This window comes from Vanessa tameamea, chromosome Z (genome assembly GCF_037043105.1).
Source record: "Vanessa tameamea isolate UH-Manoa-2023 chromosome Z, ilVanTame1 primary haplotype, whole genome shotgun sequence".
Taxonomy (NCBI): Eukaryota; Metazoa; Arthropoda; class Insecta; order Lepidoptera; family Nymphalidae; genus Vanessa; species Vanessa tameamea.
In genome coordinates, this window is record NC_087341.1 from 9,207,643 (window position 1) to 9,231,170 (window position 23,528).

The following is a 23,528-nucleotide window of genomic DNA, read 5'->3' on the forward strand; positions in this document are numbered from 1 at the left end:
TGAAAACCTTTACCTGATATTGAGATAAGCATTTGTCAATATCTTCTGTACACATTTTTATTGAATCTTTATTAATAGCTGCGGCACATTTATAACATCGGTTTGGTGGATTTTTAGTCAATTTGAATTTTCCAGTACAGCTTGCATTAGGGCACCTAGAATATTCATCAAAAGATGGATTATTGAAATCTATCTCATATGCTTGAAATTTTTGAGCAATATTTTTATCTTTAAAGGATTCATATAAATATTTAAAAGTAGTACTTTTATTAAACAAGTGTACACATGGCCTGGCGACGTTAATATATTTTCACAAGCACAAATGAACCTTTACCAAGAACAAGCACTAGTTAGCATATTTGAAATAAACAGAATTGGATATTTCATATTTTTAAAATGTCTAATTTCATCTCAAGCAAGCAAAAGCAAATTATTGACATTGTCGATAGAAAAAATTCAAACAGAATATTACTTAATTGAATAGCTACTAATAAGCACCTTTGAATCGTCATGTTACAGGATTAAAGTGACCCGTGTAGCTACCGAGAATAATTAGCCAGAAAATTAATAGTTACTCTTGTGCATTAGCCAGTGAGTTACCCAGTGTAATTGTAGCTACAGGTATTTTAATGAATCTGTACTCTTAAAACAATATGGACGGGCCATATTGGCTGAGATCCTATAAATATACATTATTTTACTCTTACTTTTACCAATTTCATCACTTTTGATTTTGGGTTTAATTAATTTTACCTGAGATACAAAGACGACTCCGCATTCATTTGCTTTAGCGTGGGCCAATTCTCTTTGCAAGCAATGCAATCGCATCGGAACCAGTATCTACAGGCTAGCATTCTCTGACGTTCTTTAAGACTACGCATCAAAAAATGAGGTCCATAATTTTCAGACACTACTTCTCCTGGTTGCAGTGGGCGTATCGCACGTAGTACAATTTTTTGTTGATCAAAATATCTAGTTGTAAAAAAGAATAAACAAGTAGATATAATAAGATTACAAACAAGTATTCTTAAATTTGGTGTAGTATGTCCAATTTAAACATGGACATACCATACATACGTATTTTCTTGAATTATAAAAATGAATTATAAAACATTTGAATTTATACATAACCAAATAATGTTTAAGTTTGACTTTGAATCATAGACTGTTGATTAGATAATTGCATAGTAGGTAATTGCTGGTGGAATTGAAATAAATCTTGTGGTTTTTTTTTATAGTATCGGTAGGCGGGCGAGGAAAAAAGGTACCTGCTGGTAGGTGGTCATCATCAGCCATATATATTAACATCGTATGAAATAATAATCATTCTGTACACCAATGCAACACCAATCATAGGAACTAAGATGTTATGTTCCTTGTGTCTATGCACCAGCTCAGTCACCATTCAAACGGAACACAACAATACCAAATACTTATATATTTTTTCTTTTACAAATATATACGTAAAAATTATATGTATTTGGTGTTTATTAATATCTTTATAGTGATAAGCTTACCGAGCCACAGCGGGATAACATTCATGATTAAATAATGCTCCTGTTGGATATATACCGACTGCAATGTAAATTGGTTTAGAGCCGTTAAACAAGTGTTGGCCACGGACCGTTTCGTAAATCTCGTGAGCATTAAACTGAAGTAATTGCAAATTGCGAACTATCAACTCGCAGATGACTTTTTCGGCTGAAATAAACGTCATATTTTTTTTTAAAAGTTATAAATATCTCCACATATAATTAAATAAAATAGCTTCCCGCCGTCTGTACACTTAGATTTATTAAACTTCGCAACGGATTTTACTGCGGTCTTCATTAATAAATAGTGTAATACATCTACAATCATGTAATATTATATATATATTTAGAAATTTTATAATTGTATCAAAAACATTAAACTTTTGTCCCGCCGTCGATAAATCATTGTCACACAAAGTTATGTTTAAATAAAATTTGTGATCCTCTAATAAAAATTTTTGATCTCGTGGCTACAAACCCTCTATAAAAAGTTTTAGTAACTGTGTTATATTTAAGACGGTTTCGGCAAAAGAACACTACTTTATTTATCTTTAACGACTTTAACATAATACTCGTAGTACGGTAAGTAGTGTACATCTTTAGTAGTTAGGTAGTGCTGTTACATAGCGCTAAGCTTTTTAATTGAATTTCTTATTATATTGTATGAATAATATGAAAAAATAATCAAGCAATATAAATTAATTTAATAATCACTGGTCTCGTGTTATATACATATATATTGGATTATGATTTTTAACAATCTCAGTAAGAAACTTATGGGATCCATATGTTTGATTATATTTGTATCGATGTTATTTAGTTTTGTGATAAAATATAACATTACCTTTTTGTAAATTATCCTTTGTACAGTCTTTGAAAAACCCGCTTCTTTTCAAGCACTCCGTTAGGAATAGCCCCATGATTATCCTCTTCAGATAATCTGTTCCCTTTCTTTGGTTTGAATGCGAGCACAGTGAGTAAATTTGTGCAGCTGTCATTTCTAATTTTTCATGATGGCTCGTTTTGTCCTCAATTTTCGTTTCAACTTCCTCGTTATTTGAATTTTTGTCTTCAAAGCCTTTTAAGCCTTTCTTTGTACGATTCAAACGTTCCTTTCTGCTTTTCATTTTGTTTTTTTTATTGATTCCTTCGATATCGTTTAACACAATACTCTCAACGGTTTTCACATCGCCCAAATACTTGGAGTGAATTTGTTGACTTGTGTCCAAACCAGCTTGTGTTATCATACGCAGTGCGATATGACTGAGTACTGACATCCCCGAACCTACAAATAAAAAAGTAAGCGAAAAGTAAAATTATGTAATTTAATATTCAGTTAGTATTAATGAAAAATCGAAAATGTTATGTTTATTTACCTATGAAAAGGGTCAAAAATTGACATTCATATGAGTGGTACGTAGTGAGAGCTGCATCGCGACACTTGATTGAGCAAAATGCTACTCCAGAGCACTTCGGGCACCAAACTGCAGCACTTTCTTTACTATCATCTAATCTAGATTAAAATAGAAAGGGTATAAAAATAAACTTCTTAATAAATATAAAAATATGGTTCATTGTTTGCCCGGTATTCTATACCCCTCCTACGCCATTCCAGTTGAAACTCAGTACAATTGTTATTGATATTTGATAAATTTGTAAAAAAGTCTGGCATGGTACCATCAACAGACATAATATTTAAGAGGTAGAGCGTATACTGGTTATTAACCAGTTGATAATTATATAATTGTATAGTTATAATGGTAGTAATTAATTACAGTATATCTTACTTAATTACACTGTAGCATGACTTCAAAAGTGCTTTTATGAACCTACTCGAATAAAGAATATATTGATTTTGATTTGCTTTTCTTATTAGTTAAAACTATTAATTACGTTACATTTTTATAGAAGCTTAATATAAAAAAAAAAATCACACATATTTTACAACGCTCGGAAAAATATCCAAACATTACGTAGCATTACTTTAATAAAAATCTTACTACGCACACTATGTAGATGATAGCTATAAACTTACCGGTTGAAACAATGAAGGCAATGAGAGCCATAAAAATCTGAAAGAAGGCATGCGGCGTATGGATTGTCCACTAAAAGAATATCGCCAGTTTTTATCTGAGCACCAGCAATTGCGAAGCGGCCCTGAATTTTAAAGTATTAAGTAATAAAATAATCGCACGTAAAAAAAATCAGTTTAGAAAAATGTCTATTCGTTTCAATAGCAATATTAAATAATAATAATAATAATAATATACTTGGAGTTATTTGCTCGGCAAAATATAACAGGCGTTAAAGTAAAATTAAACGTTTTTATATTTGTATTGTTTAATGATTTTTATATTTTGGACATACCTTTTCTTCTTCTTCTACGATTTTCAACAATTTTGATAAGGCTGGTATATTTTGCTTCGCACCACCCGTTACTGATATATCTGAAATGAAGAATAGAGGTAAGTACGTGTTTGTTTATTTGGACTTTGGACTTATAAAATCTTCTAAATTCACAAGTATTATAGGAAATATGATTTAGGATTCTTCAAACAGCTGTGTTGATAAAAAATAATAAAAAGTATGATAAAAATTATAAAAGTTGTAATACCTGATCTATCAGGAGGATGTCTGGGCTTGTCCGCATAATCTAGGGCATCAATATCTTTAGCTAATTGAATTTTAGCTTGTTCGTTGTTTCCCAGGAGCCTTCCAGCTAATTCGTAGGATACTTTAGCTCGGGTTGGTTCTCCAGTATCTTAAATGATAAATACTTTTTATTTCAAATTAATTTGAATAAAAAGAAAAATCTACAATTTAGATTAAAGCTAGAAAACATTTCACTTTAATAATTAAGTATTCATAATAATAATAGATTAGTTATTGCATATACAAAACTTATTAACTAAAAAGTTTTAATGTATTTGGTATAAAATGTCAAATAAATCTTTCTAATCATCCATCTTCAATCGAAAAGGAAATCTTTAAAACTTCATCACGAACTATCCTTAAGAATAGAAAGTTTTAAAAGCAGATTCAGATCGACGGCAATAAAAGATGGAATCCATTTAAAGTACTTCATTTAAAAACTTCTTTAAGAAAAAATACTAAGCTAGTATTTGATCGATTTATGTTTTTTATAATTTAAACAAAATTATTTGGAAATGAAATGAAACATGTACGAACTCATTTAATTCTTGATAATATCATTCAATTATATGATTCGCTATTAATTCAATAAAAATATTTGTACGCTGATTATTAATATGTATATTTACATAAATTGGTTTTTATAAAATCAGATATACTGTGGACTGAGTAACAAGTAACGATGTATAGTATAAATTACGCAATCGAAATAGGATCGGAATTTTCAAAATTCTAATCTTTAACGTTATAAAACTTGAAACTGGCCCAGTTTAAGCTTTTATTCCCTTTAGAGCAATAATTATAAATCCAAAAATGTTCATGACCAATCATGAACGATTTTGGAATTAATAAACTGTTTTAATCATTATTTTATTTAAATTGATAAAGCCAGTTTTCACTTGTGGTACATTCATATCTTAAAATCATGATTCCAATAAAACAATCTTACGATGTAAGTTTGGTTTAAATAAATCTTAATAATAAGAATTCAAACAAAGTTAAAAACAGAAATAGATTCAAAAATATAATTCTTAAGTAAAATTGTACTATCAAAATGATATAAACTAATCCTGTAACACATATAGAATAATTAATATTAATTGAATTATTATCTAAAACTATAATAAAGTTATTATTTTTACCGAATTGTAAACAGCCAATTTAACTAAAATTATTTTAAGATACAAAACACTTGCGATATATTTATTGGGGAAATTTATTGATATAATTTAAATAAATCAAATGCACAACAATGAATACACGAGTATTCATGAGATTCAAGACGCTGAAGCAACGAATCTTTGAAAAACTTATTTATAAGTTACCTTTGTAGCAATGACCCATCCTCCAATAATATTCGGCTCTCATTCGAGCGGGAAGTCTCTCTTTAAGTGCTAATTTTAAATCTTCCAAGGCAGCAGCGGGTCTTTTTAAATTAAGAAGTATGTCAGAACGAAGCCAGAGTGCAAGAGCTAAAGATATACCATTGTCTATGATTTCATCGGCACCTGAAATATAAAAAAAAATATGTATATAAAGTAATGTTAATGAATAAAAACAACGTTTTTTTATCTGTAATAAAATACAATCTCGTAACAATATTAGAGTAGTGAATATGTAGGTTTTCTTATTTAAAAATTTCATAATTTTAACATCAATTGTAAATTGATTAACAAAGTTTTTAATTTATTATGTTGATGTGTGTTAAAAATACTGGCTGTATGTTATATATACACGCAACCATAAATTAATGATATATTTTTGTTGATAACATTTTGAACTAGGAACGCGAGAAAAAAAACTATAAACGTAATTGAGTTATGGTGTGAAAAATTCGCGATAGTTAAATATATATGTACTTATTTTTTTTAAAGACTCATTGACATACAACGCACAGGCTTTACTGGATTACAATTTGCACAGAAATTCCTTATGAAACAAAATGAATCTTCTATGAGGGTTAAAAGGGGATTGTAAGTTTGTAAAGGATATCGTAAGTTTTAAAAAAAACTATTTGCTAAATGATTATACAAATATTTCTTTATGATTTTATTGAAAAGCTAGCTTTTAAGGTTTATAATTATTTTAATTAAGCAAGGTAAAAACTAATACGACCTGTACGTCACAGAACCATAAAAAATAAAATAAAAAATCTAGTACAGTACCTATGTACTTAATGGAAAATGCACATGGAAATTACTAATGTAAATGTGTGTAGAAGTTTTTAACGTATATTTACATAATTGAGATGTAAAATATATATTAAATATTATATTTCAACGATGTGAGAATTCAGCACTATCGGATAAAATGTGTAATAATATATTACAACTCCAGTATCAACCTAAATGTCCTACGGGCTGACCCCTTTTCTTCCTTTTAAAAGAGGATTTGGTATTTCATCACGCTCGAATGTGGGTTGGTGGAAACACACTTAGCAGATTTTCACCTGACAAACGCAGGTTTCCTTATAATGTATTCCTTCACCGCCTATCACGCGATGAATAAAAATAAAAACAAATTATCAACACTATAAATTCAGTTTGTTTGAGATTGTCCATTAAGATTCACGTGTTCTAACTCATTTTGAATAATATGCAAGTTAACATTGTTAGTACTTTGTTTGATAAGAATAAGAAGCAGCCTCCGTGACTAAAATTAACCGCTAGTGAATGCAATCTTCGATTGAATAATTGCGAAACCAATATGAACAAACAAAATAGTTACCTCATTCATTTTATATTTTTATGTAAACTAATTACCGGTCGTAGTAACTATTTATTAGTCGTATTATCTGTGTGTTATTCTATTAAATGAAATTGATATATATTATATTATTAAGAGTAGAAGACGTCCGTTATTTGTTCTAATTTACAAGATATCACCTGACAGATAAATTCACACGTAAGCCGGGTAAATTTAATTGTTACTAATGTATGAGTGTTTACCTTACCCGACATAAATGTCTATTTGAATTTTTTATACGTTTTATAATGTAATTAGTTACAATTTTTTTTACGAGAAATAGACTTCTCTGAAAAACGTTGTTTCATAAGCGCAAGTTAAGAAAGGCTTAGGCTTGGAAAAGCTTCGCACGGATTTAATAAGGATCTACATAGAATGCTTATGTTGAAGGACAAAACGTACATAGAAAAACCCTTGTTTATTTGAGGTATGTAACATAAACTTTATCCACAGAATAACTCACCAAACTTTTATCACAATCGGTTTAGCACCAAATACAGGATAAACATAATTTTTAATTCATTAAAAAGATTAAATATAAAAAAAAAACTAGTTATCAACTGTGGCTTCACTCGCGTTTTAGACGTTGGTTATAAAAGTCTTTACAACCTTTCTTCCCTCCTTGAAGTTTAAGTTTGTTTCATAACAAATTTTATCAAATTCGGTTTTGTGGTTTTGTTGTGAAAGCACAACAGAAAACAAAAGCAGACTTTCGCATTTATAATAGAGTATATATATAATTAAAACCAAAGTGATGGTCAATCATTAAGTTATTTTTGGTATTATTTCTTTAATTGCAATTAATGATTTAACGTGCAATGAATGAATAATATAATTACATCTAATTATATTGGATACAGCTCATTTATTTATTAATTATTTACGTCAATGTAAATAATTCTTGTAATTAAGTAAATGTCGAAATTGAAAACTGTTGCTTTTTTATGTTATAGGGGGTAAATGAGCAGGAGGATCACCTGATGGAAAGTGATTACCGCCGCCCATGGACATCTGCAACACCGGGGTACTTGCAGGTGAGTTGTCGGCCTTTAAGGAATAAGCACGCTTTTTTTTTTAAACTGCCGGCGAAAGCTGGTTCCACAGAGTGGTTTTTCGAGGCAGAAAATGTCTTAAAAATCGCGCTGTTTTGGATTTTCGTACATCTAAGTGGTATGGGTGATATTTCGAATTTGGCGAGATGTCGAAGGGATACTTCGAATTTTGACGTGATTTTTTAGCGGTTAACGCGCAAACTTGCGTCATTTTGGGTTTGAATTGGTTTAGCCGGCCCTAGTCCGAGACTTTGTTCAACAAAGACTCGATTTCAGACACAAGTTTTTTCTGGTTTTCGTCGACGTTTTTAATATTAGCACGACCGGTGCATAAGGTGTCTACGGTACTGTCGTCTGCATAGAAGTGAATGTTCCTGATTTGCAACAATTCATTGATATGTAGAAGAAACACAGTGGACGATAGAACGCAGCCTTGTGGAACACCAAAATTGACGAATTTTAAGTCAGAGCATGCACCGTAGACATCGATCTTGATACTTCGGTCTACCAAAAAGCAATTCCAATTGCATAATTTCCCGGGAAGCTAATAGGAAGGAAGCTTATCGAAGGCCTTCGCTATGTCCAAGCTGGCTGCTAATGCCTCCCACTTGCTCTCAACTGCTTTCGTTCATCTGTTAGTAAGGTAAACTAGAAGATCACCGGCTGAGTGACCCCGACGGAAACCGTACTGGCGGTCGGTAATTAGCTGGTACTCCTAGATGTACCGTAGGATCTGGCAGTTTGAAATGGACTCCATTACCTTAGAGAACAAGGAGGTGATGATCTGAGCGGTTGCCCTTTTTAGGGATCGGATGCACTAAAGTAGTCTTCCAGGAGCTAGGGACGACGCCTAATGCGTAGGATTGCCGGAAAAGACGCGTTAAGACGAGCGTCAAAGACGGTTGGCTTCGGCCTATAAAGGCACGCTTAGATTCGCGGATCTACACGCAGCCAAATAATCGATAGGTCTTGCCCTTGAAGGCTGCCGAGGCATCGACAGCAGATATCATCTCTGACGTAAACGCACATCCTAGCTCGTGGTATAAAGGAATGTTCCAATTTGTACCCTGGGTAGGAAAGAAAAGTGGTGGTGGCAGGAGAGGATATTTGGGTCTCGGTAAGAAAGAGCAAGGCCGTCTTCGCCGTCTCAAGGTAAAAGTGAACGGCGTTCAAGTTGGAGTTGAGTCCCCTTATGTTGCACAAGTCCACTGCGAGGGTGGGGATGGTAGGGTTTGCCTTATGATGCCTGCTCCGCTTGCCCCAAGCAGTGGTGAGCACAAAATCGCCCCCCCCCCCCGGTAGCCTGGACATCCCTGCTCAGGTGGTGTATATCCTGAGCATGGATGTCCAGGAATTATCCACCGCAATCGCTGATGGTACCCTCCTGGGGTAACATGACCGAATTCTGCACAACCATCATGTTTTGGGGGGGAGGAAGATCGGGATTCCGGGACTCTCACATATCATCTCTTATATCATAGTATACTAAACTTTGCTGTTTGGTGTTAAAATAAGGTGATGAACCTATGCAAACGAATAAAGCTCTACCACCATAAAATCATAGATCCGATTTTTTGGGCAAAAATTTAACCAAAAGTGCAAATAATTTTATTATTTTCCGAGACGAATTGTACATCTTGTCAAAGGTGGGAAGTTATCAAGATGATTAAGTATTTTTTAAAAGTAATAAAAGCAAAAATTAAACCCTCCTCCCTTCTTCCAATTAAACGTTAAGCTTGTATCATATCCGCGACTTTCACATTGTTACCCAGCCTGTACACTGTTGAGTTATTAAAGCTTATAATCCTTACTCAAATGCAGCTAGTCAGTTTCCTCTCATAAAAAGAGTGGAGGTTTTTTCCATTAAATTGTATTTTAAGTGACTCCGCAATAATGTCTCTTTTAAAATTTTCAAATAAAGATTTATAAAAGTATAGTCGAAATAGAGGGCCAACCGGAGCCACTCTGCTCTGGGTTTTTTGTTGTACACAGTTTTATTAAGTCATTACATTTAAATGTATTAATGATTTTCATTATTAATATATATTAAGATCTTAATTTTAACTAAAAAACATACATAATTATATTGACATTTATTTTAAATTTTACAATGTTAATTTAATTATCATCTCAATATGAATTATGATATTTTCGTTTATCATTTTTATGTTAAATGATTTCGTTTACTTAATTGTATTTCATTTCTTATTTACACAGATACATACAAAAGGTCAGGCTTATCTTTTTTTTCATATTACGTTTTTATAAACGATTCCTATGATTGTCAAAGTTTATATTTTCTACTTAGGTGGTGAAAACTAATAAGAATCATTCTTTACGCAGCTTTCTGAACGCATCCGTGAACGTCAAACATGGCCGCCCGTTGAACTGTCATGTCATTGAATTTCAGGGATTTAATATCGAAATATCTCGATTATATGGATTTTGCGGATATATGTTGTCGACTAAAAATCATAATTTTTTAACTATTTATACCTAATTGTAGATAGGTTTCGATCGGGTCTATCGTAGACCTTTACGAAATTATTAATATAGATTTACTAGCTGCTACCCGCGGCTTCGCTCGCGTAGAATATGAATATATTTACAAATTAACTTAAAATATTACCTAAATTTAAGACCTCTTTGTATACCACATTGGTGTGTATTTCCCTTAGGGTAGAATATCAAGAAACGCTTAAATGCGAATCAACTCATTTTTAATCGGTAGCCCAAAAATAAAGTTTCATGCTTCTAACTTAAAAAACGACAGACTTCCAGACTAACCTGTATACGGAATGTTAACCCAATTTCCCTCCTTAGGCGTACAATATCCAAAAACGCTTAAATGCGAATCAACTCATTTTTAAGCGGTAGCCAAAAAATAAAATTTCATACTTCTCACTTAAAAAATGACGGACTTCGAGACTAATCTATATAAGAAATGTCAACCCCTATTAACCCCTTAGAGGTAGAATATCTAGCAACACTTAAATACGTATTTAATCATTTTTAATCAGTATCCCAAAAATAAAGTCTCATGTTTCTATCTTAAAAATGATGGATTTCAATACAAACTTTCAACCCTTATTTCACCCCCGTAGGGGTAAAAATGCAGAAACACTTAAATAAGTATCTACGCCTTTTTAATCAGTATCCCAAAAATAAAGTTTCATGTTTCTAACTTAAACAATTACGGACTTCCATACAAACGTTCAACCCCTATTTCACCCCTTTAGGGGTAGAATTTCCAAAATTCGGGTGTCATGATATGTTAGTTTATAAGTATACAGACTAAAATATAAGTTTTATGCTTCTAGTCCTAAAAATGACAATACATTTTTACCCCTACGGGGGTGAAATAAGGGTTGAAAGTTTGTATTGAAATCCATCATTTTTAAGATAGAAACATGAGACTTTATTTTTTCAACAACTTACAACCCCCCTTTTCAACCCCTTACAGAACTTTTTCCAAATAAAAAGTAACCTATGTCCTTTCTTAGGCTCTAGACTATTTGTGTACCAAATTTCATTTAAATCGGTCCAGCAGTTTTGACGTGAAAGCGAGACAGACAGACAGAGTTACTTTCGAATTTATAATATTATATATAGTATGGACTAGTATGGATTAAACAGGCAACGTTGCAAGAAGTGTTTTATTTGTCGGATGAACGATAAAATTGTTAAAATTTGCGTTAGATGACCTGTTTATCGAAAAATATCATATTATATTTCGTTACAACGTTAAGAAATAGTGTTGTAATCATAAACTTCAACTAACCGTCCAATTCTAGGCAAGACACTGTAATAATTATATTACTGTAACTGTTTTTGTTAAGTTGTTTTGTAGTGATTGATTATTTTGTTTTATGTACGTTCGTAACGTAACTTCTGCATCATATTTAGTTAATGAGATGCGCTTGGTTATTTATTCATCATTTGTATGAAACAGGCACATGCAATCTAAATGTAACATGATTGAAATTGCTCGGCTCAGATAGTTTTATGATAAATGTATAGTGTTTGCTATTGGATAAAATTAATAAACGTAGGTAACAAGTTCGTGTAGGAAATGCACTAGTATATGAAAAGTGCGATGGTTAAATATATTTGTAATGTTTCTTTTAATATATTTAAATTCTCTGTCGTCTAGATTGTACTTCATTAAATCTTCATCATTTTACTACTCGACTTTTTCATTTACTCATAAGTTTGCTAGACAGGGTTGTTATCTACGTAAGTTCAACGTTTTAGTTTCAAAGGGTGAAACGTTCGTTAGGATACTATGCATACTTAAAACTCATAACCTTCGTCCATATCAATATATCTCTTAGGTGAATGAAATCAAGAGTCACCTTTTTTAAAAAAATATTAGCCAATTAAAAAAAATGTGTTTAATAATAATATAAGTGATAGTTTAGTTTTTTTTTTTAATATTAACATTACTTACATTGACCTCCCCTCCACCTGTTCCCAGTAACCACCAATCTTTTTTCTAAATTTTTTTGTAAATACATTTTAATGTTTATTAAGGATAATATTGTTACCAGTCATTGGTGCCCGTAGAACCGCTTGACTAGCAAGAGCTAAGCTCTTCATCAGGTCTCCCTCCTTCAGAGCAGTTTGAGCCAATAATCGCTTCTCATGTGACGTTCGGGCATCTTTACCTCTAAACATAGGTTGTATTCTTGATAAAACTTCCTTTAGTGCGTCCATTACCTGCGAAAAATAATTCTTAAGAAGTATTATCGCGTTTTACGTCTCACATCTGAATAAAATCCACTTCTGAGGTTACTTTATTATGTAATAGTTCCAATTCATTCAGGTTAATCCACAATGTTTGTTTTTATCGCCGAGCAAGAATACATTTTAAATATAAATAAAAAATAACTTAAGCGCTTCCAAATCCTCTGTAACGACTGCGAACATAAAGAAAAAATCAGAAAGTCGTAGACATGTTAATTGGTGGCTTACATTGATTTTTGACTCATTGGAATGATACTTCAGAGTTGAAATCGTTATTTATAGTAAGCAAGGCTTTAAACCTCTAGAAGGTAAAATTATTCTTACATCCCTCGCTATAGGTATAAATTATCATTTGGTTAATTAGATAATTATTGAACCTGTACGTTTTTTAAATTAAGAACAAAAAACAACTGTCTGTAGCCAGATTCCTGCTGGTGCTACTGCAAAGATGGCATGCCTATTCCCTTATATATGATTTACCTTCTTTTATTTTTAAAGTACATTGTTTTTTTAAAGGTTCTTTTACCCCAAGTGACCCACGTCTATAGCTATATATGTATGTACTCGTATGAGTAAAGCTGTCATCATTTTCAGTTATAGATTAACTAAAAAACTGTAACTAATTTTAAAAACTGTAAACTAATTTCAGAGCTATATTGTATTGACAATCGGTAAAACCAACCAATATATTTGTAACTTGTAATTAATAAGCTATCGAATAAAAACTTATTTTTTTCCCTAACCAAATTTTAAGATATGAGGCTAGCCAAATATGCCTGTAAAAAAATGATTATAGTGAAAAAATTTCATCTTCCTCTTTTTTATATATCGAAAATGTATGATTACATAGATTGTCATTTGATAACAAGAAGTGCCAAGCAGTCATTTATAAGTAGTTTAGGTTAACATAACATAACAGGTTAATACTTCAACCTCGAGTCTATTCTTTGAAAGACGAGTAAAAAAGTTAAAAACACGTATGATATTGACAGGTACATAAAAATACAGGAAACAGTAAAACTCTTCTGTAAAAACAAACTCAAAATTTACCGTAATATATCGTAAAATGAAGAAAAGTCGACATTGGCTTAAATGATGCAGAATCATCTCCTGCTTGGTTTATAAGACAAACAATCGTGAGCGAATCAGTGAGAGTCGGTTAATTGCATTTCCCCTTTACTAGCATTAGATAAGTCTGGTTTAATAAGCACGAACCTTATCCTCAAGAGTAAGGGTCAGCTGTTAGGGGATATTTACAGACTGTTCTTAGTTGGTATTGCTAACAGATCCTAGTAATTTTCGCTCTAAATTGTCACAAATATAATTAAATTTAGGGTGTACACATCGCAGACAATTAGTTTAATTAGCCATTCAATTAAAAGCCTAGCCTTTTTACCAAAATATTAAGCCAGTATAATACCTTCCGTTCATAGCCGTTCATACCTCGACCGTTTAAGCCGATTCCTTGTGAAGCATCGCTGACACTATTTCTTACAGGGAGAGATCTCATTCAACCTCGCAAATAATTATATTCTAACTAGTATAAATTTGCCGAAGAGTTTAAAACAAATTTACCTATTCCATGAAAGGAAAATTTATTTATTTATTTATCAAAAATGTACATAATATATCATTACAGGACATGGTTGTCCTAATTCGATAATACAGTACGTTTAATAATAATACTTTAAATAAGTTACTACGTTATATAGAATATCATCAAGATGGCCGTCTTTGTGAGCTCACTCAGGCTGCAACGAAACAAATCCAGGGTGGATTATTAGTCGGCTATCACAAGAATAAAATATATTGGCTGGAAGTCATACAGGCCGCTGGTTGAACGGTGCCGTTTAGTAAAACGACAAGTTAATTGAAAGGCTAATTTAACAACTTGACTGCGATAAATGGTAACAAGCGTAGCATTATTAACAGTCGTGATACTTCAATTTTTTGTTAAACTGCGACGCTGTTTCATAAAATGCCCTTATATACCCTTATGAAAATTTCAGTTAATATATATATTTGATGATGTATTTGAGCACTGGAGACATCTATGATATTACGAAATAATGGGCTTTGTCAATTTAATTGAATTAAAATCAAGGTTCGATTGTGAATCGGTAACTGATTAGTCCGCTATGAATGCCACTTTTTGCTATCAAAGAGCCTACCAATTAAATTATACGAAGCCAACTCTTACATACAATATTGATATGATTTTATTACTATATATATATGTCAGAGGGTGAATTCCGTTAAATAATAGTTTACTATAATTTTGTTGTAATATTTTTTTTTCTGAGAAATAGAGACAATCAAATAATATCATACCATATATTTTATAATTTGAATTTTTGCTTACAAATAAAATATTAATTATGGAAGATAATATTTAAAAACAAAATATGTTTTAAAAATATTTTGCGAATTTATAAACAAATAATGAGGTAACAAAGCTTGGAACGGAACGATATAAAAGGGAAAAAATAAACAAACTCATTTTTCTATGATTCTCGAGATAAATAGCTATAGATTTCTAACTCACCGTTTGATTTTCTAAGACCGCGGTGACCTTTTCCTTGTCCACGATTTCTTCGAATTTGCTCAACCAACCGTCGACTTCTGCTAAAGATACTATTTCCTCAACAAGTCCTTTGAAAAATCCTTTGTTATTGGAGTATAGTGTTACGTCGCTGCATACTGAGGCGAATGCGGAATCGAAGTCTTCGTATATACAAGTCATCTTTAATCTGAGAGAATACAACGAGAAATATTATATTCTTGTACTGTTTCTGTCTTTATATATTATTACTAATATTGGCTGTAGGATTGTTGATCTCTTCAATATATTAAGTCAACTTTAGTCAATAATTTTCTTTTTATCAGTACTTACTTTCTACCACCGATCATAACATATATTACTTTTAAGATGTCAAGATGTACAAATAATCTTAAATGCCATAGTTGATGCCGCAATGAACGTGTGAGCAATAGCTTGTCATCCTTGCCAGTGCTAAAGTCTTTGGGTAGACGTGACCATCAACTGCTGGCCTATTGGCTATTTTTCAATTTAAATTCCTATTATAATAGATATATTAAAAAAGTTAAGTGACATTGAGAATTAAGTGTAACAATAGAAATAAACCGAGCTAATGCTTTAAAAGAATCACCAAAAATAACTTAAATATACGTACACGTAATCCAATATTTAAAATAATATACTTTTATGAAAGAGACACGTTTTTAATACAAAACATTAGATATAGCCTAGATTAAAGCACCCGAAATGATTTATTTCATGTCTTTGATTTGGAAACTATTTCGGGGAATTCATAAAGCAGATATTTACTTAGTTCTCGCTCATTTCAATTCATGTTATGTTAATTGCATTCTATGAAAGCTTGCTACTAAACACAGACACAAAATTAAACGTACAAATGTGTATTACTCGTATAAATTTAGCACCGAACCGTCGAACATTTTCAGGCCTAAATGTCAAGAGTTACATTTCTGTCTATTATCACAACATCAATATCAGATGCGATTAAATCGAATATGTAACGTATTATTTATAAGAAAATTGTATTTCTAAGTTAATGTATGAATGTTTCATATAATTTTTTGTAAAAGCATGAATAATATTAAAAAATACATACATTACTGATGATTAATAATTTTAAATACAGAAAGTTGTTAGAATCGAATGAAGATTAAAAACATATGTACATGACAAAATAGTTAATAGATTTTTGTATTTCTTTTTTTATAACATAGAACTCAAAAACGCAAACACAAAATATATAAAGGTTTTTTAAAAACTATTTTATGCTTCAAGAACAAAACTACTGTATACATTTAAGCTACTAATTTAATATATTATATTAATTATATAAAATATAAACCAAGATTGAAGAAGATTGTTAGTTTATTTATATTATACATGTCAACTGAAATAAAATGTTACCTATTCCGGTTAAATAATGTTCGTCAAACCACAGGTTTAGTTGATAGCATTGATAAATTTTAAAAGGATTCCAGAATAAACAGACCAGTGATTTATACAAGGTAGTTTGAAAAAGTATTTGCTTATGTTGTCTGTTAGTTATGAACTTCACATTTAAAGATTTAACGTTTAATTTAATTCTTGATGTTTACTTATGGACGATATTTAAATTCAAAGAATTTACTACGAGTATAATGGTAATATAAAATATCAAAAATAAAAAAAAAATATCCTTGCTATAAAGCCAGGAACTATGAGTCTGATTGGAGGAATCCGTTAACCTCTTTTTGGGATGGCTGTATATCAAGTATTAACCATAGACATTTAACGAATCTAGCAAACTGTAATGTTAAGTACTCACCTTGTGGATGTTACAAGCATGTGCATTGAACCATCCAAATTTAGTACGATTGACAACATGCGGCATAGTTATTACTGTTTAAGTTTGGAAGGTTAATTTTCAGTAATGTGAAATTTATCTGGTCAAGCAATACTACCTTGTCAATGTGTATAAATTTCGTATTCATTAGTAAAGCAAGATAGAGTAATTAACACTAGCAAATGAATTTATATTTTTCCTGAATATTCATATCGTGGCTTGAGCATTAATTAGCCACCTTCCACTTGACGAAAATTGTCAAACATATTTTACAAACCGCAAACGGGAAAGCGTCGAGCGTGATTTACTGATGCTTTTTTTATAATATTTTATACTTTATAAGGATAATATAAATAAAATAATTCGAATGTATATGTGAATTATATAATAATTATAATATGATTATTAATTATAATAGTTAAAGATTAAAGTAACGAGTTGTTCGATCTTTCTACAAATACAATCACGATATGGTAGGTACCCGATTGAGAGAAATATGATCCTATTCTACCATTGCTACTTTCTCTCAATGCTACGGATTCACTAATATCCTGTCCAATACTATGAAGCGGCTAGACTTCGTCATTATCTAGCAATCACCTCACACAGAGATTTGATTTTACTGTCGTATTATGTTACTATTACTCTATAATTAAAAGCCAATCATTGTTTTTATACTAAGAATAGATCGAAAAAAAACCGATGTTGAGTAACCGATGCAAAGTATGAATTTACCTTATGAAAATTCCTGAAAAAGAGTCGGACGTGTGTGGCTGTCAGGAGCTTCGCGCAAACTTGTCTAAATTTAAACGCCACACTATTTTGTACGCTAGTGTTTTATTTTGGGAATTATACTGCTCAGATAAGCGCCATCTGTTTATAAAGATGTATATTTAATTACTTAGTCAATAAGGTGTAATAAAATATTTTAAAAGCAGATCAGTAAATAGTATTGTAAGTTTTTTATTGTCTACTTTTTAATTCGAATTTAAAGACTATTTAAACTTTGAGATAAAAAGATCACCTTGCGCCTGATAAAAAAATATTGCAAAAAATTGTTTCTACTTTTTGCTTATTAATTTGGTACATTGTTTTGCATAGCTTATAGGGCTAGAAAAGTATTATTCTCAAATGTGTATGTAAATAATATTTTTTAGGAATTTATTTAATAAACTAACTGACTTAGTTTAATTGTTTCTTAGTGCCCAAGCCTGGTGGCACATTGGCGAAGTATGTTATAGCTTATATTTATTACAGTGTCTATGTGTGCAGACACTGGTGACCATTACCACCAAGTGCTCATTTACCGGTCCGTCTATCTCGTACGAAAATAAATTATTAAAAATTTACTATACGTTTTCAAGAATCAGATTCATTAATTTTAAAAAATGTTAACGCGTATTAAAATTAATGTAGGAAAAGGAAAGATGGGCTTTTCAGTTAATCTTGTTACAAAACTTTGTAACTGACTTCAAAAAACAACTTTTAACTGACCTCGTTAATGGGACCACGGCAAAAATTTGAAGCGTATATTGAAAAAATCATATTACTCTGTAACGGCAAGACGAATTTCTATGATATGTGCTGTTAATATGTTATGTTCCTATTAATAAGGAAAAAACCTTGCACGTTTTTTAAACGCCCCAGTAGTCTCATAATTAAATTATAATAATGCAGCTTAAATTATTTCAAGTGTATTAGGTTTAGGTACGCATAAATTATAATAGCTTAAATTATTTCAAGTGTATTAGGTTTAGGTACGCTATGTTTCAAAAGTGATTTAAGAGACAAAGTTCTAAAGCGTACGTTTACATTATATCTTTTACGCCTACACTAATAATAGAATAAGAAATAATGAAAAATAATGAAAGTGCAATAAAAAGTAAAATATATTGAATATGACTTTCTATTAAAACATTTTGTATGTCGATAACAAAAATCCTTAAAGTTGTCCCGTATTTCATTATTTAGGTTTGTAATAAAATTAAAAAAAAAACAACAATGAAAAAAGTAAAAAAAAACTTTGATGTATGTATATAATGATTATTTTGTTAACACAAAATGCGAACAGTGATCAAAAATTATAAAACGGTTTTTACATTTTACTAATCAATAAAACAATGTAGATACCTACATATAATTATAATTTTATATATATTTACAGTAGGAAATTAATTTATCAGTAACTTATCATGTTCAGATAGAAAGTGTCGTTTGATTGTACACATTCGATGCTAAAAAGTGGCAAATTACATTTTAGACGATTGAAATTAATCCGATATTCTGTTTGGTACTCAATCATATTAGCGCATAAGAAACTACGTACTACCTCGTAGTCGTTTTGCATTACTGCATCGGCTCGAAGAAAGACAAGCCTGATTTTATTGAACGGCCATTCCTTTTATTCGCAGTGGCTCGTATAGGTACCGAGCTCAATGTTCCGTAAACATCGGTTCACTCTCGTGCATTTGAACAGCTCCGTAATAAAACAGCAAAAGCGATGTGATGCTTCTTCAACTAGTATCTATACCAAAATCTATTTCGATTTTTATAGATCTTTGTCATTAAATTATAAATATTGTTTTAATACTTTTGTACATGTTGCAGTCGAAGTAAGCTTGTTTTAATATCGTTTTCATATTTCTTATAATGCCGATTTCGATGTTAATTTTAAGGTAAAATTTATCTTTATATGTTCCAGGAAGTAATTATGGTTTTTCAGAAAAAAAATTAATATAACTAAAAATTGTAAGCAATTATTTTTCGTACATTTATTTTATTGTTAACGATTAGCTGTACACGAGGTTTCAATCGCATTCAATTACGATTATGAGATATCTATGTTTCATACACATGATGACAAATAAGGTGGGTGGACCATGGAACCTTAACGAGTAAACACTTTTTATTCGTTAATTAACGGGATAAATGAAGGAACCAAATTTTTAAGTAATAATTTGTTTTATTGTGTACCATATAAATCACTTTTTTTTTAAGCTAGCTTTAATAAATTTTTATTAAAATTAAGTTTTATGAAGCTCTTCCAAATGGCCTTGCAAGGAACACGGCTCCAAACAAGGCCAATATTATACATCATTCGTACAACTTAAAAATAGAATTGTAAACATTGATATATCTGCTTTTACTAAAATTACATAATAAGCCCTTTCATTTAAGTGAAACATTAAATGCTCAATATGTTTTTATCATCTATAAAAAACTCAACGAACATTACTTGAACACCATCCTATAACTATATATATATAAATTATATATATATAAGAATATATTCACGGAAATTATTTAAAAATAGTAGTAATGAGTATTATATTGACATCAAATAACTTGCTAACGCGTTTTATAATAAAATTTAAAAGTTTTTTTTTACCTAAAATGGCCTTTTTACAACGGACTACGGACTACAAAGAACGGACCCACCGTTCTTTGTAAGGCCAAAGTATTCCTAAGAAGGCCAAACTAACAATTATTATCAATTACTTTTTCAAGAAGTGAGGTTCTTCAAAATGGTGGTTTTACAATGGGCTTACTCATTTTTTGAGCTCTAGCTGGATTAATTAGCTGGGGTTTTCTTTTGAAATAGATGGGTTTCGAGCCAAAAATATATTGAGCAATTTGCGTCCACCCATTCTTGTTAACATATTGAAAAAATTCTTGATTTTAAACCTCTCACAAAATAAAAAGGTTTGTTTCCTGATTTTAGGCGTAAGCGGTACACCCAGTTTTGCAAAACAGTTGATTCGCTGTGATAAATCCTCTTCTAACTGTCTTATCAAAATAATTATGAAAAAAGTCTATTCAAAATGACTTAAAAAGGTTAATAAACCTTATAAATTAAAATATTATAAATATAAAACATTGTTTTAAGTGTAATGGTACGTATTTATAACTAAAAAGTAACTATTCACATGTTATATGGTCTGTAAGGCCCATGTACCCTAGCAAGGCCAACCGTCAAATTTTTGATTGGCCTTATAAGGAACCAACGGCTTTCCTAAGACACTACCAATATTTTAATTTAAATCGATGCAAAACTATTTAATTTTTCTAAAACACCATAAACATATCCTTATACGATAATTTACAGCAACAAATATGAGATAATAATACGTCATTAAACTAAAAACTTTTGTTTTGCTATGCGCGCTATTAACGTTGACGATTGTAACGTCGACGACAAAGTCTACGAAGCATGAGGTCGCACAGCCACAATAGCGGCGCATGGGACTTGCCGCTGCATCTGTGGCCTTGAGTTTGATGCATCTTAGTGTATAGCAGAAGGAATTTGTCTTTACATGTCAATAACTACGATTTTTCAATAGTTGGCCTTCAAAGGAGCATGACCTTCCATGGCATGGCATTCCATCCACCCACCTTACTCACCATTTGTCTACGGTTTACGTGATTGCTTGACAATTATGGCCCCAAACTTACTGTTATTAAAGTTATATTATACCGTCCTCGATCAACGAGCTATATATAGCAGTTTTTTAAATACTAGTAGTTGCTTAGATTATTGCGTTTTGGCAAAAAAAAATCGCCAGCTTTTTTAAATTATAATAAAGACATTTAGTTTCAACATTTACAGCAACAAGTTCACCGAGTGAATAAGATTCGACGATAATAATTATGGAAATTTCGAGGCACGCACAGAAAAAGGACAGCATAGCTAATTTATTTATTTTATTTTAGTTCTTTCTGTTTAAGAGTACCTATCTCCTGTCTGTGTCAGAGAATTGTATACGCTTAGTTTATCTTTCCGTTCCGTGTTACGATTTTAATACCATTTATTTATTTTTTGATTTAATAGAAATTATACTTAAAATATAGTAAAACTAAAACTCTTATTTCCAACTTAAAAAGATGTTAATTTCGAAGGATAATTTTTTTTTCTAAAGACGGTATTAAGTAAAATCTTATCTGTTCCTACACTTATGTCTTTCAATCTATGCCAATGAATGTTGAATCGAAAAAAAATCTAATGTATAATATGCTACTGACATGGCGCGTTTCGAAGAAGGTTATAATATATAATAATATATTTATATTAAGAGCTTCGCTTTGCAGTTTCACTCGTTTTAAATTTAGATTATTGACGTGACAAGCGTGAATTACATATTTTTGTATATTAGTGATTTACATCTGTTTAATACGGTAAGATTAAATATACGTACATATATTCAAAGCCTTCCTCCACTGTTTACATATTATATCGAACATGTGAAAGATATAATGACAGGTTGTCATTTATGTTAACGGTTAGTAACAGAAATGGTTAAATAAGCAAAACGATGGATATTAATATAAGCTGTTACCTTGTTCAAAATTGTCTGAACAATGATTAATATGCTGCAAGTGGCAATATCGAACAACTTCAGGAAATTTTCGTCGAATTTTTTTTTTGTTTTTGTTATGGTACGTTGAAATTGTTATAAAACAAAAAAAATTTAGTAATAAAATTAAAAAAAAGTTTTTTTTTATAGGTATATCGATTTTATAAATTCAGTTGCACAGCTCGTACCTGTAGATAACTGTTATGATCATGTTACTATACATAATACATATTCAATTAGAATATTGACTCATATTACATTCAGATATAAATTAAGAAAATATTCAAATTACGTACAAACTAAAAGTTTATATCATCAGTTTTGTTCCGATATTGACACTAGCGTCAAAAGGATCGTCATCAGTGACTGTTTAAAAAAATAAGTAGCTGGTTTCGTTGATAAAATGAACATTTTAGCGGCCAGCTGTGTGTAGCTGATGACGCTTCGCTTATCAGCGGTTATCACCCCGCGAGCCTCGTGTCTCGATCACTCTTCAGTCGCGCGTCCTCGCTCTATGAGAGTAGACTCAACGCTCATTTTGTTATTCTAATCCCGAACGTGAACTGTTATTTGACCTAACTTTACGATCGAAAAATCGCACCCGTTTCTCACGTCAAGTTTTCTGTGAGTATGATTCACATCCGTTAATATTTAATATTATAAATAATAGCACTGACCACATTGCTTTAGGTTTTGTAAATAAATCTTGAAAATACAAATCCTTCGGTGAGGCGCGTGATCGTAACGTTAGTTTCGAAAATATTTTCTTTTTTTTTAATTTTATTTTAAAGCCTGCGATGTGAGTCATTCATTTGGAACGAAATGAAGGTCGTGTTCTACTCATCCTAAAGTAAATTTGTCCTCGCGGTCTTAATGTATCACACAAGATATTGTTTATCGCTTGAAATTAGATGTCGCCATACCTTTAAGCGTGGTCATCTTAAGTGTGTTATTTGAATATGATCGGTATGGCTTTTACCCACTAAGCCTTAGCCTGTTTATCGTGTGGAGCGGTATAGGATGTATTTGTGTATGCTTTTAGATACTATTATGTATAAACAAATTTAT

The 23,528-nt window shown here is 31.1% G+C and overlaps 2 protein-coding genes across 2 annotated transcripts in view; one reads left to right on the forward strand and one right to left on the reverse strand.

Annotated features, from left to right (window-relative positions):
* LOC113404075 (SET and MYND domain-containing protein 4) overlaps window positions 1-17,919 on the reverse strand; it is an 18,356-nt gene extending 437 nt beyond the window's left edge. Inside the window, exons 1-12 of the mRNA XM_026644823.2 lie at window positions 17,845-17,919; window positions 15,273-15,477; window positions 12,529-12,700; window positions 5,510-5,692; window positions 4,147-4,293; window positions 3,900-3,979; window positions 3,568-3,689; window positions 2,909-3,045; window positions 2,377-2,817; window positions 1,518-1,701; window positions 754-972; window positions 14-155 (exon numbers count right to left, since the gene is read on the reverse strand). Coding sequence (XP_026500608.2) covers window positions 14-155; window positions 754-972; window positions 1,518-1,701; window positions 2,377-2,817; window positions 2,909-3,045; window positions 3,568-3,689; window positions 3,900-3,979; window positions 4,147-4,293; window positions 5,510-5,692; window positions 12,529-12,700; window positions 15,273-15,470 — 2,025 coding nt within the window. The 5' untranslated portion in view covers window positions 15,471-15,477; window positions 17,845-17,919. The remainder of the gene's footprint in view (window positions 1-13; window positions 156-753; window positions 973-1,517; window positions 1,702-2,376; window positions 2,818-2,908; window positions 3,046-3,567; window positions 3,690-3,899; window positions 3,980-4,146; window positions 4,294-5,509; window positions 5,693-12,528; window positions 12,701-15,272; window positions 15,478-17,844) is intronic.
* A 5,043-nt stretch (window positions 17,920-22,962) lies between these two features.
* LOC113404044 (uncharacterized protein) overlaps window positions 22,963-23,528 on the forward strand; it is a 184,239-nt gene continuing 183,673 nt past the window's right edge. Inside the window, exon 1 of the mRNA XM_026644782.2 lies at window positions 22,963-23,084. The gene's annotated coding sequence lies outside the window, so the exon portion shown is untranslated. The remainder of the gene's footprint in view (window positions 23,085-23,528) is intronic.